Source organism: Silene latifolia, chromosome 1, assembly GCF_048544455.1.
Source record: "Silene latifolia isolate original U9 population chromosome 1, ASM4854445v1, whole genome shotgun sequence".
In the NCBI taxonomy this organism is placed as follows: domain Eukaryota; kingdom Viridiplantae; phylum Streptophyta; class Magnoliopsida; order Caryophyllales; family Caryophyllaceae; genus Silene; species Silene latifolia.
Genome location: NC_133526.1, coordinates 133794029 through 133811453, shown reverse-complemented (window position 1 = coordinate 133811453; position 17425 = coordinate 133794029). Strand labels below are relative to the sequence as shown.

At 36.9% G+C, this 17425-nt stretch overlaps 1 protein-coding gene and 1 non-coding gene across 2 annotated transcripts; both read left to right on the top strand.

Annotated features, from left to right (window-relative positions):
* Positions 1–410: 410 nt before the first annotated feature.
* Positions 411–1538, top strand: LOC141656392 (uncharacterized). The gene is made up of 2 exons (XM_074463264.1): positions 411–608; positions 690–1538. Exons 1-2 carry the CDS (start codon positions 411–413, stop codon positions 1536–1538), a joined length of 1047 nt encoding a protein of 348 aa, XP_074319365.1.
* Positions 1539–11896: 10358 nt separating this feature from the next.
* LOC141618965 (small nucleolar RNA R71) lies at positions 11897–12003 on the top strand. The gene has a single exon (XR_012531548.1). It is a non-coding gene; the product is annotated as a small nucleolar RNA R71 (small nucleolar RNA).
* The last annotated feature ends 5422 nt before the right edge of the window (positions 12004–17425 follow it).

Sequence of the window (17425 nt, the reverse complement as noted above, 5' to 3'; positions counted from 1 at the left end):
ATAATAATAATAATAATAATAATAGTAATCATAATAATAATAATAATAATAATAATAATAATAATAAAACTATCGGCCAAGGTGGACATTAGAAAAGCGTTTGATTCTCTTCAATGGGATTTCATTAGACAGATGTTGCACGGTTTGGCCTTTCCTCCTAAATTTGTTCAATGGGTTCTTGGTTGCATCACTTCAACTTGGTTTTCTCTGAAAGTTAATGGTTCAATAAGTGGCTTCTTTCCTGGCAAGTCTGGGGTTAGGCAAGGGGACCCCCTTTCCCCATACCTTTTTGTTCTTAGTAAGGAAATTCTTTCTAGACAACTGCGGGACTCCACCTTCTTCCCCAAGTATCATCTCATCCTAAATGTGCTAAACTCAGACTTAATCATCTGATTTTTATTGATGACTTAATGGTCTTTGTGCGGGGTGACGTTCCTTCAGTTGCTGCTGTGTCACAGTGTCTTTCTGACTTTGCTAGGATTTCTGGACTTCATGCTAACCCAGCTAAAACAAGCATCTATTTTGGTGGGGTGGATGAAGCTATTAGGAAGCAAATTGGTGACCTTACTGGCTATTCTGAGGAGCGATTCCCTTTTAGATATCCGGGGGTCACTCTTAATCCTGGGAAGCTGGCTCCTAATATGTTCAAATCCATGATGGATAGGATTCAGTCTTCTATACATCACTAGACTGGGAATCTTCTCTCCTATGCTGGTAAGCTCCAGCTCATTACCTCTGTCTTGTTTGGTCTTGAGAACTGCTGGTGCTCTGCTCTCCTTCTTCCTAAGATTGTTGCTAAATTGGTTAATGAACTGTGTAAGAACTACTTCTGGGGCATTCCTAATGGTAAAAGGAAAATGATCTTTCAAAGTTGGAAATCTATTTGCTCGCCTTGGTCTGAAGGTGGCTTCAATATTAAGGAACTTCTGAGTTGGAATAAAGCTTTACTCAGTCGGTGGATTTGGTTATTAACCCAGAACAGGGAGGGGATTTGGGACAAGTGGTCTAGAGATTACAACATGATGGGTTCTTCCATCTGGGTAACCTGCAGTAAACCTCATCATGCTGGAAGTTGGAGAGCTATTCTAAAAACCAGGGATTGCTTGCTTGCCATTGCTGGAAATTCTGCTGATGCTCAGTCCGTACTCAATTCCTGTGTTTTGCGGGGTCATTTCCTTGTAAGAAGGGCGTATGATATCTTTAGAACTAAGCACCAGAAGCTTGGTTGGACTAGAGTCTTATCTTGCTCTGAGATCCTTCCCAAGCATCGTGTTTGTACCTTTCAAGCTGTTCAAAAAGTGCTGTCTACTGTGGACAGGATTAGCTTTAGAGGCTATCCCCTTGTAAATTGGTGTTGTTTGTGCAAGTGTGCGTCAGAATCTCATAGGCACCTGTTTTTTCATTGCCAGTATTCTCAGCATGTTCGTCGGCTGATGCTTCCGTGGCTTGGATTCCCTAGCTCTTGGTCTTCTTTTGATCTCAAGAACTGGCTGTACAAGCTCCTGCTAGCACGCCCAAATGAAAGACTACCCTCATGACTTGTAGTTTGGCTGGTATGGTTTTTGCAATTTGGGAGGAGAGAAACAATCGGGTCTTCAAGGGTTGCAATAGAAACCCAGTTCAGGTTGCCACTCAGCTCCAGTGGATTTTAAGAACTCGTCTTGCTGGTAGTAGTGATATCAAGCTTCGTAGTTGGATTGAATCTGTCTCATTAGTCTAGTTGTTTTATTTCCTAGTTGTGTTTTGGTGGAGTTTTGCTTTTTGTAAGATTTTTCTCGTTTATTTTCCCCATTGAGGATGAATATAAATGAGTATAACCTTCTTGCAAAAAAAAAAAAAAAAAAAAAAAAAAAAAAAAAACTATCGGCCAGCCGCCGCAAGCAATATGTCCTCAACAACCTATCGGCTCTTCAGGGACACGAAGTATTACTGTTGTACCACCTGCTTCTTCATCTTCTTCGGAAGATTCTGGAATCCCTTCTGCACCGACTAATCCGATTGGGGATAATACATTGCCTCAGAATAAGGAGACTACGATTCCTAGTAAGGAGGTTCCTAAGAAGAAGAATCTTATTCCTAGTAATATTGGGGATAATACGATGCCTCAGAATCAGTTGTTGTTGTTGTTGTTGTTGTTGTTGTTGTTGTTGTTGTTGTTGTTGTTGTTGTTGTTGTTGTTGTTGTTGTTGTTGTTGTTGTTGTTGTTGTTGTTGTTGTTGTTGTTGTTATTATTATTATTATTATTATTATTATTATAATAATAAAAAGAACATAAGTAATAATAATATTAACCCTAGTAATTATACTAATTTGAGTTATTAACTAGGTAGCCACCACGAACCACAATTCACCATCAAACTAATTAGATGAAATAATGGAGCGCCGATTTGCTATATTATTGTCCAAAGTCTAGTCGTGTATCATCCTAATTTGAATGATTAGGTAGCCACTACGAACCATCAACGATCCCAATTTAATTAATTAAATAAATTTTTAATCCTTAACAAAAAAAATAAAATTGGATTTATTAGTTAAAACTCAACAAATAATATTAATAAATGATAAACAAGTAAATTAATTTATTAATTGGTAAATTATAATCCATCTTTTTTGTTTTATGTCATTTGAGCAATTAAATTAAGTTTTAGGAAAAATATTAGAGAAAATTGTTGATTACAACCTTTTAAAAATCACTTTTTGAAAATTACAGCCTTATATAATTTTTTTTGAAAATTACATCCAAAATATTACTTTTCTTCTAAAATTGCACCAACTTGAGGTTTTCGGTGAATTTTAAAGATGTTTTTATGATGTTTGGGGTGATTAATTGGTTTGTGTCAAGGAGAGGTAAGAAATCTGGGTAAGTAGGCTCTCAAATAATTAAGGATACATCATAAAAACATCATCAAAAATCAACAAAAACCTCAAATTGGTGCAATTTTAGAAGAAAAGTAATATTTTGGATGTAATTTTCAAAAAAAATTATATAAGGCTGTAATTTTCAAAAAGTGATTTTTAAAAGGCTGTAATCAACAATTTTCTCAAAATATTAATTTAAGAGTTCATTTGGTTCAGTTTTGGGTGAAAATGGTACAAAATAGAAAGTTTATGGAAAAAGTGTATGTGAAAGAGTAAAATTCGTATATGAGAAAACAATTAGGTATTAATAATAGTAATATTAAAATTAAAATTAACAATGTTATTAATAATATTATTATTAATTAATATTAATATTCATATTAATATTAATATTAGTAATAGTAATGATTATATTAATATGAATATTATTGATTTTAATAACTATAATATTCATTACAATAACAATAACGAGGATGATTGATGCGAGTCCGTTTCGTGTTCACAAATTAAGATGTGGTCGTTGGGTCACGGTCGAATCAAATCACAATTTATAGCTTCACAAACAACTCTACAATTAGTAAAGAGGCAAGTAAAGGTCGGATCCCAAGGGACGGGTATTGAAATGAGATTTCTATTGCAACTAGTGGTGTCTAAGGGGTGTCACAAATTGGGTTGATGGAGAAGGTCACTAAACTAAAATAGCAATGAAAATAAACAAGCAAGATGAATTAAAGGGGTGTAAACAATTGATTAAAGGCACTAGGGTGTCATGGGATCATAGGGGAATCATGGGATATGATCATACAAACATGTTCTCAAATTATAAGCAAGCAATTATTATTGTGATGGATTGAGTTGGGTTATATCTTACAATCCTAGGAAAGTTTGGGTCCCGAATCGATTAGATTGTACAACACCTACAAGTCGACTTAATCTTCCCTACTCAACAACATGAATGGTCTAATGAGACTCGAGTTGGGTTATGTCTTACAAGTCTCATTGAAAAGATAGAAGATGATAGTAAATGCAAGGATTCATAGGCTTAGCATTTCATCAAATATAACATGTGCATGAGTTGAGATCAAAACAAGCAAGCAAATAAAACATGAAAGCATATTAAATTAAGCATGAATCATTCCCCATGTTGGTTTCCCCTAATCAGCCATTAACCCTAGCTAAGAGACTACTCACTCATTATCATGTTGATCATGCTAGCAAGGTTGTCAATCATACCAACAATATGAAACATGATGAATAAATGAAAGTAATTAACAATAATTAAAAAGGGATTAAGAGATTATACCTACTAATGATTCCAATAATAAAGCAAAGATAAAAGAAGTACTTGAATGCTTGATTGAGAGGTTGTCAATCTCCCAACAATAACCCAAATAATCTTCAATTACCCAAAATAAAGGATGAACAAAAGAGAGATTAAAGAACTAAAACTTGGATTAAAACTTGATTAATACTTGATTACAATACTAAAGAGAGATTTGATTTATATTAACTACACTAATTATTGATAAGAAGAACATGCTCCTCTAATTAGACTAATGGGGTATTTATAGTAGAAATTAGGGAGGATGCGTTAGGGTTAACTAAGGGCTAAACTAGTAATTACACTTTTTAGATTGAGCAAGGAGGAGCCGGTAGTTTTCGAGAGAAGGGCTTCTTTCTTTGTAGCTTGGAGAAGAGAAATCGTGCTGGAGCCGAATCCGGGCGGAATAAGGTCGGGACGGGCGGAATCTGGCGTTGGAATCCGAGCGGATTCAAGGGAATCCGGTCGGATTGTGGAGGTGGAATCCGAGCGGATTAGAGCAAAGCCGCTCGGATTGTGCAGCTGTGGGACGGACGGATTGGTGACAATCCGCTCGGATTGTCACTCAGCAACATATCTTCTTCTTTTCTTCCCTTTTCTTCATAAATTCCTTGGGGATTTCCTTGGGGACTCAAGGATCCTTTCTCAACATTGCTCTTCTACTATAATATGTACAAAGGCCTTCTAATCTTGTCTCTCCTTGATGCTCGGTCATTGAATTCGATCAATTTAGTCTCGTTTTGCCATGAAAATGCAAGATTCTTACTCCTTTCCTACCAAGGGATCAAAATCTCAAAGAATATGCAAAACAAAGAACTAAAGATAAGAAATGACCCAAATATGCACTAAAAAGCATGGGAACAAGGCTAATTCGGGGGCTAAATATGCGCTAATTATGGTCACATCAAATATCCCCAAACCGAACCTTTGCTCGTCCCGAGTAAATAGGTGACAAAGACTAGGACCAATACTAACCTATCCTAATAATATAGCCGATATGAGACAATTAGCGGGTCTCACTCCGCCCCTTCAACTCACAACAAGACAACCATAAGGTAGGATGCCTTCTTGCAAGGCAGGGTGGGTCTTGCCAAAATGGCGACACATCCAAACATTAAGCACACAAAAACACATAACGGATGCATCTACAAAAAGAATAGCCACTTCCTCATCAAGTGGCGGAGGCACTAAAGAGGAACAAATTTAAGAGCATGTAATCCTTCACAAATACTAGTTCAACAAATTACTAAGTCTAAGAGGATGGCACTAAATCACCTCCAAATGGTGTTAAACTAGACTACTTTCGTCCTCAATTTCCAAATGCTTTCGTCAAGAGCGATCGGATGGTGGTGGAATGATGATCCCTATGATGCTAGTAGCATATGACATGACAAGTCTCGAATTCTCTACAAAAGTAAAGGTCATGGATCGTCCCAAACTCGACCAAGTGGCTTGGCAAAAGGCTTTTTGAGAATGAAATGCTCAAATCTTTATTCACAACGGGTGGATATGACTAGTATTCAAAATTGACCTCATTTCACTTTCACATTTCAAAAATTTAAGATGGGGTTTTTCCCTTCCGGGCTAGTGTCCTTTGCTTTCGCCAATCGCTTATTAGGCAACCGGTTAACCTCTAGACAATAGCTTTTCGGGGTGATAGTCACTATGTCTCTAGGCGGCCGAATTCACAACCGTATGGGGGCCCAATTCAATGGATCCCGCACCAAAGCACATCGAAGTGGTACGCCTCCATCAAAACAACTTAAATTTCTCAACTTTCAACAATTCATAACATTTGAGGTTTCCTTGGCATTACATTACTTCCACATGACAACATTTCTTTGAAATGAGCACTTCAAGCTTATTGATAGAAAATATTTTTGGGTTGCCTTACCACAAGGTCAAACAAGGTCACCTAGACAAGTTAACCAAGTCCACATCGCATCACGGGGTTGGATAGGTGACTTACATGCAAACCCTTGACTAGGCTTTGGGTCATGGGTCAAAAGACACTAGTATGACACTATCTAGGGTGTTTTACAACCATTCTAGTAGGCGAAGTCTTAAGTTGAACAAGTATTTGTAATGGCTTAGTTGCTCTTGTCAAAATTCCTAAATAGGCATTTTTCTAAACATTTCTAACGTGCAACTACATGCCATGATGCAACTAATATAAACATCCTAATGCAAGTGATTCTATCAACTAATATGTCATATAAACTAAATGCAAGTCCTAAGTTCACATTGTTATACCGCATTAATCAAAATAAAGCCACATAGTCATCAACATAAAGAGGAAAAAGGAGATTGGAAAGATCATACCATGCGGTCTTCAATATCCTCATGTCTCAGATGTGACGTAGTCAATCAATGTAAACAAGGATAGAATAAACACAATATATACAAGACAATATATACAAGACTACAAAAAGAAATAAACATGTTTTTGGGTTTTCAATTTTCAAATTTTTATGATTTTTGAGATTTTTCAATTTTTTGGATTTTTGAATAAGAGTTAAATGTTAGAATTCCTATCCCCACACTAATATGGGCATTGTCCTCAATGGCCAAAATGATGGAAATTATGCAAAGATGATGCATGATTTCTATACTAAATGCAATCTATACTAAGCTACACTACATGATGCATGGTTTTTGTTATGACGGAGAGGATAATTTAGATTACCTCCCGTTGTGTATGCATTAACTTCCCCAAACCGAGTGAGACACTATTGCTAATGTCCAAGGATGGGTGTAGTTCATGCACACACTATGCTATGCATGAAACTAATTTGTCATTTTGGATTTTGAAAATGGGAACAATAAAATAAGGACACCTCAATGGTACCGAGGTGTGAGTCCTCTAATGGTGCTAGGACGACTCCAACAATGATCAAAATTATATTTAAAACAAAGAGAGAAATAGACAAACCATGAGAGGGTAGGAGTCTCCAAGGCTTGCTAATCTTCCATCATGCTATCACCATCACTTTCCTCATTAGAAGTGGCCACATTGCCACTTCCCTTGTCATTTGCTTCTTCACTTTCTTCCTCATCTTCCTCATCATCATCTTCACCATCATTCTCTCCTTCACTTGCTTCTTCATCAATGTTGTCATCAACTTCTTCATCATTACCAACAACCTCATTGTCACCCAAAACGACCCTAGATGCACCCGGAAATAGGACTTCTCTATCCGCCCAACAAGGCAAAGGACAAGATGGATCAAGTAGTCCTTACCTAGCTAAGTGTAGGAGGGGTGGATATTGAGCCAAGTAAGCATTTTTCCGATCTTCAAAGGCTTGCTTGTGCATTGCATCCATGAGAAGAGTCACATAGTCTTTTCTAGCTTCAACTCCTTCCGGCTTGAACTCTTCATACTCAAATGGGTAAGGTGGTATGACAATGGAAGAGGAGGGCATTTAAAGATCACCCTTTTGTTGTTGAATAATATACTCGGCCTCTTTAGAAAGGGGAAGTAGATAATTGGTCTGGTGGACGCTTAGACGACAAATCTTCGAAGGCAAGGTGAACGATCTAGCTTCACTAGTGAGCCATCCATACTTAGTGTCAAGGGGGTTATGGGCAATCCACTTGAACTTGTGTATCATAGTATGCATATCAACAAGATGGCCACCCTCCTTTGCTTTGTACTTGTTATCCTTATTGAAGTTAGGATCAAAGTGCTTAGCTAGGATAGTGACTAGGCCGCCATTGACAATAACGGTTGTGCCCTTCTTCCCACAATCAATGTTGAGCCATCTATCTACCAAGAGCCTCAAAGAATTGTAAGGCTTGGTGTGTACTCTTCCAATGTTCAAAGCCGATTCAAGGAGAATAAAATCAAGTTTGGTGAAATGATTGGTATCTTTCCTTGCAATTATGGTGTTACCCACGACCTTGTGCCATACTCTTATGCCCGGATGGTGGACCAAAAGAGCACGACTCGCATGAAAATCCTCAAATTTCTTCCCGGAGATTGCCTCCCAAAGAGGTTCGGGGTCATACTTTCCATAATTCTTAAAATAATGCGGTTCATCACTAAGACCCAAAATTTCACTCAATTCCCTAAAGGTAATGCGTCTACTAACATTAGCTAGACGAAACTCGAGATTCTCCCTATTCTCAACTTTGGTGACTTTCAAGGAACTCAAAAATTCCAAGGTAAGGGAGGGGTATGTCAATTCCTTTGTTTCAAACAATTTCTTCAACCCCATGGCATTGAAAAAGGCTCTAGTTTGCTCAAGAACACCCAATTTTTCTAAGGTATCTTCACATATAAATTTGGTGGATTGTAATGACTTCATAGCAAACTTGACAAAGGTATTTCTATGGGTATCGGAAATAAAAGTTACCTCCGGATAATGCAAAAGTTGATCAATTTCCGGAGTAGAAGGTGTTGTTGCTCCCATAGAAGGTTGTTGTTGTTGTTGCACTTCCAAGTTTGGTGTTGCTACCACCATAGCCAATGCTTTCTTTGTTTGAAGAGCCTTTTGCCTTTGTGAGAGTGCCTTAGCCTTTGGTGCCTTTGTTGCCATTGATGAACTAACCAAGAAAAGAATGAAAAATCTTCAATTTGTAGTATACCCAAATCGATTTGAAGGTGAAAGGCTTTTCCTTTATGAAATAAAAAATCGACTCAAAGGTTGAAGATTTTGTGCTTGGTTTTGATTTTTATTGAAGAAGGAGTGATTGATTTGTTGTTGGAGGGATGATTTGATTTGTTTTTGGTGAATGTTGTTGAGGGTTTTTGTTTTTGTGATGGAGAGGATGAGGGTTTTGATGTTGTGGGTAGTGTTTATGAATGAATGAATGAATGAATGAATGAATGAATGAATGAATGAAGGTGGGAGGGGTTTTAAAGAGACCGAAATTTTCGAATCTGCAGGGGCAATCCGTGCGGATTCTGCCCAATCCGTGCGGATTCTGCTCTTTAGAAAACTCGCCTAAAGACGGGCGGATTCTGATGAAGATGCTCGGATTTGCTTGACACGGGACGGGCGGATTTGCCTGAAGACGGACGGATTTCAGTCCAGAAAATTTTGCTTGTTTTCCTCAGCTGCAAAGACGGACGTCTTTCTTTCAAGACGGGCGGATTCTTCAAGACGGGCGGATTTCTGCTCAGGACGCCCGGATTGATCACGATCAAGAAATTTTCAAAATTCAGCTCAGTTCAGGACGGGCGTCTTTTCTGTAATACGCTCGGATTACTGAAGACGGGCGGATTCAGTGGAATCCGCTCGGATTCTTCCCCTGTGTACACGGATTCAGTTCCATCCGTGCACAATGCATTTCCCTTACCATTCTTCCATTCTTTCTTCAGGTCTTGTGTTCTTCATTGTGGGGGCACTACTAGGCATGGATAGCCTAGGCAATTGTCATCCCCACACTAAGCTAAAAGCACAACACATCAATTGAAATTGTTAGTCCCTCCCTCACTTCTCTCAAACATGACAATTATTTTGATCAAGGTAAATAAAAATCCAAAGATGACAAAAAATGCAATACAAGAATTGAAATATAAGTTAGGGAGTTAGAAATATTTACAAGTGGTGGTTTAGGGAGGACTCCACCAAACTCTCATTCTTGATGAGATGTCAAGGGGGCATGTCCAAGGTGTTGTTGATGTTGCTCAACACCTTGAAGAAGTAATCAAAGGCTTGTTCATTATCATGGTAGAGGTCTTCAATAGACCTTGGCCTTTGTTGTTGGTCTTGATCGATGGCATTACCAATGTAGGGATTAAAAATCCCTTCAAATTCGTCGTCCCAAAGACCACAAACTTCATTAAGTTGATCATTGAAAATCTCTTGCTTAGATGGAGACAACTCTCCCAATTTCTTCTCTTGGCCAATGAGGCCATCCTCTTCTTCCTTGATTGATTTTGATGACCTTTACAAGCTCTCCTTGTCACAATTCACTTGCTCTTTGAATGGAGCATCTTCAATTTTCTTCTTCCATTGGAGTTCCGATTTCTTCCTTTCATCCTTTCGGCTATAATGATCAATCATGAAACATGGTTCATGCAAACGAGGAGCTCTCATAGTCTTGTCAAGATTAAAAGTTATGCTTTCATCTCCCACTTCTAGAGTGACCTCACCATGTTTCACATCAATCACCGCACCCGCGGTGTGTAGGAAAGGTCTTCCTAGGATGATTGGAATGTTGGAATCTTCCTCCATATCAACAATGACAAAGTCCACCGGGATGAAAAACTTCCCAATTCGCACGGGGCCATCTTCCCATATCCCTAACGGTGTCTTCGTCGATCTATCGGCCATTTGGAGTGTGATGTTGGTGCATTTAAGCTCTCCCATCCCCAACCTTTACTCACCGAGTACGGCATGACACTCACACTAGCCCCTAGATCACATAAGGCTTTGTTGATCGTCGTGTCGCCAATGGTACACGGTATTGAGAAGCTTCCCGGATCCTTTAACTTTGGAGGTGAACTCCCTTGAAGTATTGCACTACTCACCTTAGTGAAGGCGATAGTCTCAAGTTTCCGGATTGACTTCTTCTTTGTGAGGATATCTTTCATGTATTTTGCATAGGCCGGCACGTGATTGATTAATTCCGTGAAAGGAATTGAGACTTCCAAATTCTTCACAATTTCCATGAACTTTCCAAGTTAATCATCAAATTTGGGCTTGGCTTGACGACTTGGAAAAGGGATTCTAATCACAATGGGATCCTTCTCATTGGCCTTGTCTTCATTTTTCTTTGAACTTTCTTCTTTTGATGATTCTCCATCTTTGGAGTTTTGCACAATTTCTTCCTTTTCACTAGCTTCCACAACTTCATCCTCAACTTGCTTCTTCGGTGCTTCATACCTTGTACCACTTCTCAAGTGAATGGCACTAACCGTTTCATGTCTAGGGGGATTACTTTAAGGTGTTAATTGCCCCTTTTGTCTTTGTGAGCTTGAAGACGCTAGTTGAGTCAATTGTGTTTCCAACATCTTGGTGTGAGCTAGAATGTTGTTGATGGTGGTTTCCTTTGCTTGGCTATCTTTTTGCATTTGAGTGAAAAATTCTTGTTGATTCTTTTGCATTTGGAGGACCGCTTTTTGGACATCGAAACCTTGGTCATTTTGGTGATTGTATGGATTTTGATTTTGGTAACCTTGGTTTTGATTGTAAAAGGGTCTTTGATTTTGGTTTCTCATGGGTGGTGGAGTGTATGTTGTTTGAGGTTTTTGAACATTTTGGCTTTTATATGAGAGATTTGGATGGAATTTGGTGTTTTCATTGTAAAAGTTGGAATAAGGGGTACCACTCTTATATGCTTGGAAAGCATTCACTTGTTCATTTCTTCCCCTACATTCACCTTGGTCATATCCCAAAGTTCCACAATTCTCACATATCCCACTTGGGATTGATGAGGATGCCGTCATGGCATTAACATGATGCTTTGATGATTTTGAGTTTTCCTCAAGTCTAGCCATAGCTTGTTCAAACTTCAAGTTGATTGTGTCAATGTGAGCACTAAGTTGAGCACCCAATTGAGTAACGGAGTCCACTTCATGCTTTCCTCCTCTAGTAGCCTTGCAAGGTCTACTATATTGTGAGTTATGGACCGCCATTTCCTCAATCTTGTTCCATGTTTGATTGTCATCAACTTCGGTGAACATTCCATTTGATCCCATATTGAGAATGTTCCTAGAATCTTCATATAAACCATTCCAAAATTGTTGTACCAAAAACCATTCGCTAAGTCCATGGTGAGGACATGAGCGACAAATTCTCTTAAACCGCTCCCAAGCTTCATACAAAGACTCTTCATCCCTTTGCTTAAAACCCGTAATTTGAGCTCTTAGCATGTTAGTCTTTTCCGGTGGGTAGAATTTTTTGTAGAAAGCTAGAGCCAACTTCTTCCAAGAATCTATTCCGAGGGTGGCCTTATCAAGGCCCTTCAACCATTGCTTCGCGGTGCCGATTAAAGAAAAAGGAAATAATACCCATCTAATTTGGTCTTGAATCACGCCCATTTGAGAGATTGCATCACAATAGTCGCAAAAGGTTTCCATATGAGAATGAGGGTCCTCACTAGGCATCCTCCCAAATTGGCTCCTCTCAACTAATTGGATGAAGGCGGACTTGGCAATAAAATTTCCGGTTAGATGTTGCGGTGTAGGAGTACCATTTGGTAGATTCTCCTCGGTGGGTACGGAGTGTGACGAGAATTTAGGCATTGTAGGTGGATTTTGTGGGGTATTGTGTAATGGGTTTTCTACTCCTTCTATTGCGAAAGGATTGACAAACTCACTAGTGGGTTGAACAACTTCACTAATACCTCTTAAATTCCTCCTAACAAGTCTCCTATTGTTCGTCAAGGTTCTTTCGATTTCACGGTCAAAAGGTAACAAATCACCTTGTAACCTTCTAGACATGCAAAATATCAAACAACTCGAAAACAATTAGAACAAACCTTGAGGAGTTTTACTTCCCCAAGGCGAAGAAAGACACAACTAATAACAATAAAAAGAAATCTAAATCAAGTAAACAACGTCCCCGGCAACGGCGTCATTTTTGATGCGAGTCCGTTTCGTGTTCACAAATTAAGATGTGGTCGTTGGGTCACGGTCGAATCAAAACACAATTTATAGCTTCACAAACAACTCTACAATTAGTAAAGAGGCAAGTAAAGGTCGGATCCCAAGGGACGGGTATTGAAATGAGATTTCTATTGCAACTAGTGGTGTCTAAGGGGTGTCACAAATTGGGTTGATGTAGAAGGTCACTAAACTAAAATAGCAATGAAAATAAACAAGCAAGATGAATTAAAGGGGTGTAAACAATTGATTAAAGGCACTAGGGTGTCATGGGATCATAGGGGAATCATGGGATATGATCATGCAAACATGTTCTCAAATTATAAGCAAGCAATTATTATTGTGATGGATTGAGTTGGGTTATATCTTACAATCCTAGGAAAGTTTGGGTCCCGGAGCCGAATCGATTAGATTGTACAACACCTACAAGTCGACTTAATCTTCCCTACTCAACAACATGAATGGTCTAATGAGACTCGAGTTGGGTTATGTCTTACAAGTCTCATTGAAAAGATAGAAGATGATAGTAAATGCAAGGATTCATAGGCTTAGCATTTCATCAAATATAACATGTGCATGAGTTGAGATCAAAACAAGCAAGCAAATAAAACATGAAAGCATATTAAATTAAGCATGAATCATTCCCCATGTTGGTTTCCCCTAATCACCCATTAACCCTAGCTAAGAGACTACTCACTCATTATCATGTTGATCATGCTAGCAAGGTTGTCAATCATACCAACAATATGAATCATGATGAATAAATGAAAGTAATTAACAATAATTAAAAAGGGATTAAGAGATTATACCTACTAATGATTCCAATAATAAAGCAAAGATAAAAGAAGTACTTGAATGCTTGATTGAGAGGTTGTCAATCTCCCAACAATAACCCAAATAATCTTCAATTACCCAAAATAAAGGATGAACAAAAGAGAGATTAAAGAACTAAAACTTGGATTAAAACTTGATTAATACTTGATTACAATACTAAAGAGAGATTTGATTTATATTAACTACACTAATTATTGATAAGAAGAACATGCTCCTCTAATTAGACTAATGGGGTATTTATAGTAGAAATTAGGGAGGATGCATTAGGGTTAACTAAGGGCTAAACTAGTAATTACACTTTTTAGATTGAGCAAGGAGGAGCCGGTAGTTTTCGAGAGAAGGGCTTCTTTCTTTGTAGCTTGGAGAAGAGAATTCGTGCTGGAGCCGAATCCAGGCGGAATAAGGTCGGGACGGGCAGAATCTGGCGTTGGAATCCGAGCGGATTCAAGGGAATCCGGTCGGATTGTGGAGGTGGAATCCGAGCGGATTAGAGCAAAGCCGCTCGGATTGTGCAGCTGTGGGACGGACGGATTGGTGACAATCCGCTCGGATTGTCACTCAGAAACATATCTTCTTCTTTTCTTCCCTTTTCTTCATAAATTCCTTGGGGATTTCCTTGGGGACTCAAGGATCCTTTCTCAACATTGCTCTTCTACTATAATATGTACAAAGGCCTTCTAATCTTGTCTCTCCTTGATGCTCGGTCATTGAATTCGATCAATTTAGTCTCGTTTTGCCATGAAAATGCAAGATTCTTACTCCTTTCCTACCAAGGGATCAAAATCTCAAAGAATATGCAAAACAAAGAACTAAAGATAAGAAATGACCCAAATATGCACTAAAAAGCATGGGAACAAGACTAATTCGGGGGCTAAATATGCACTAATTATGGTCACATCAATGATTAATTAATTAATTAATTAATTAATAATAGTAATAGTAATAATAATACTAGTAATAATAATAATAATAATAATAATAATAATAATAATAATAATAATAATAATAATAATAATAATAATAATAATAATAATAATTGTAATAATAATAATAATAATAATAATAATAATAATAATAATAATAATAATAATAATAATAATAATAATAATAATAATAATAATAATAATAATAATAATAATAATAATAATAAAACTATCGCCAGCCGCCGCAAGCAATAGGTCCTCAACAACCTATCGGCTCTTCAGGGACACGAAGTATTACTGTTGTACCACCCGCTTCTTCATCTTCTTCGGAAGATTCTGGAATCCCTTCTGCACCGACTAATCCGATTGGGGATAATACATTGCCTCAGAATAAGGAGACTACGATTCCTAGTAAGGAGGTTCCTAAGCAGAAGAATCTTAATCCTAGTAATATTGGGGATAATACGATGCCTCGGAAATCGTTGTTGTTGTTTGTTGTTGTTGTTGTTGTTGTTGTTGTTGTTGTTGTTGTTGTTGTTGTTGTTGTTGTTGTTGTTGTTGTTGTTGTTGTTGTTGTTGTTGTTGTTGTTGTTGTTGTTGTTGTTGTTGTTGTTGTTGTTGTTGTTGTTGTTGTTGTTGTTGTTGTTGTTGTTGTTGTTGTTGTTGTTGTTGTTGTTGTTGTTATTATTATAATAATAATAATAATAAAAAGAACATAAGTAATAATAATATTAACCCTAGTAATTATACTAATTTGAATTATTAACTAGGTAGCCACCACGAACCACGATTCACCATCAAACTAATTAGATGAAATAATGGAGCGCCGATTTGCTATATTATTGTCCAAAGTCTAGTCGTGTATCATCCTAATTTGAATGATTAGGTAGCCACTACGAACCATCAACAATCCTAATTTAATTAATTAAATAAATTTTTCATCCTTAACAAAAAAATAAAATTGGATTTATTAGTTAAAACTTAACAAATAATATTAATAAATGATAAACAAGTAAATTAATTTATTAATTGGTAAATTAGAATCCATCTTTTATGTTTTATGTCATTTGAGCAATTAAATTAAGTTTTAGGAAAAATATTAATTTAAGAGTTTATTTGGTTCAGTTTTGGGTGAAAATGGTATAAAATAAAAAGTTTATGGAAAAGTGTATGTGAAAGAGTAAAATTCGTATATGAGAAAACAATTAGGTATTAATAATAGTAATATTAAAATTAACATTAACAATGTTATTAATAATATTATTATTAATTAATATTAATATTAATATTCATATTAATATTAATATTCATATTCATATTAATATTAGTAATAGTAATGATTATATTAATATGAATATTATTGATTTTAATAACCATAATATTCATTATAATAACAATAATGAGGATTATTAATTAATTAATTAGTTAATTAATAATAATAATAATAATAATAATAATAATAATAATAATAATAATAATAATAATAATAGTAATAATAATACTAGTAATAATTATAATAATAATAATAATAATAATATTATTATTATTTTATAATAATAATAATAATAATAATAATAATAATAATAATAATAATAATAATAATAATAATAATAATAATAATAATAATACTTGGCCACCATTGACCTGCTTTCTGCTCGAGGCTTGCATCTCTCGAATAGATGCACCCTTTGCATAAATGCAGCTGAAAGCTCTCGTCATTTGTTCTTTCAATTCTCTTTCTCAAGAACTTTGCTTCTGGCTGTTTTTTCTTGGACTAGTATCTCTTCCTCTGTTACTCAGCTTCATGCCCTACTAACTTGGGTTCACCACAGTAGACTATCCAATTGGAGGAGGAATTGAGCTCTTGGTAGTATTGCTGCCACTGTGTATATCATCTGATGTGAGAGGAATAGGCGGATCTTCGAGGGCCATGACAGGACTGTTGCTGCTCTTTTGAGGGATATTCAGTTTGTATTTAGTGCTACTTTGCTATTCAAATCCCCCTTGGTTAGTCATGAAGACCTAATTGGGGTGGTTACTTGTTTAGCTTAGGGGTGCTTTTTACTTTCTTTCCCATTAAGTGGTTATTACTTTGTAAGAAAGACTCATATATCCTTTTTTGAATATATGAGAAAATATCTTTCTTGAAAATAATAATAATAATAATAACAACAACAACAACAACAACAACTGATTCTGAGGCATCGTATTATCCCCAATATTACTAGGATTAATATTCTTCTTCTTAAGAACCTCCTTACTAGGAATCGTAGTCTCCTTATTCTGAGGCAATGTATTATCCCCAATCGGATTAATCGGTGCAGACGGGATTCCAGAATCTTCCGAAGAAGATGAAGAAGCAGGTGGTACAACAGTAGTACTTGGTGTCCCTGAAGAGCCGATAGGTTGTTGAGGACCTATTGCTTGCGGCGGCTGGCCGATAATTTTTATTTTTATTTTTATTATTATTATTATTATAGAGAAAGAATTATTATTATTATTATTATTATTATTTTTTTTTTTTTTTTTATTATGGGATGCGCGCAGCTTTCATTAAAATAAGAATAAAAGTTTACATGAAATTGGTGGGGAGCCGAGAAAGAATCTGGGCTCCCACACCCTTAGCAATAGTAAAGCTAATACGAGTAAAAATGTAAGCGGCTACCCGAGCCCCAGCATCCTGAGATACCGAGAATTTCTGGATCCGCTTGAGCAAGGCAACAAAGATCCGAACTCAACTCCCAAGTGAAGAGAAAGAGAAAGGTAGGAAACCATAACCAGCTACCGCGCACAAATCCCCATACTTAGCACACTTTCATTTGAGCAAAGATCGGCCGACAACCCGCCCGCACAAAACCTGCCAACCCAGTCTGAGTCAAAGGTGAAGAACCTGTCAGGTCGACGCACACATCACGCCCCCTGTCCCAAGAATA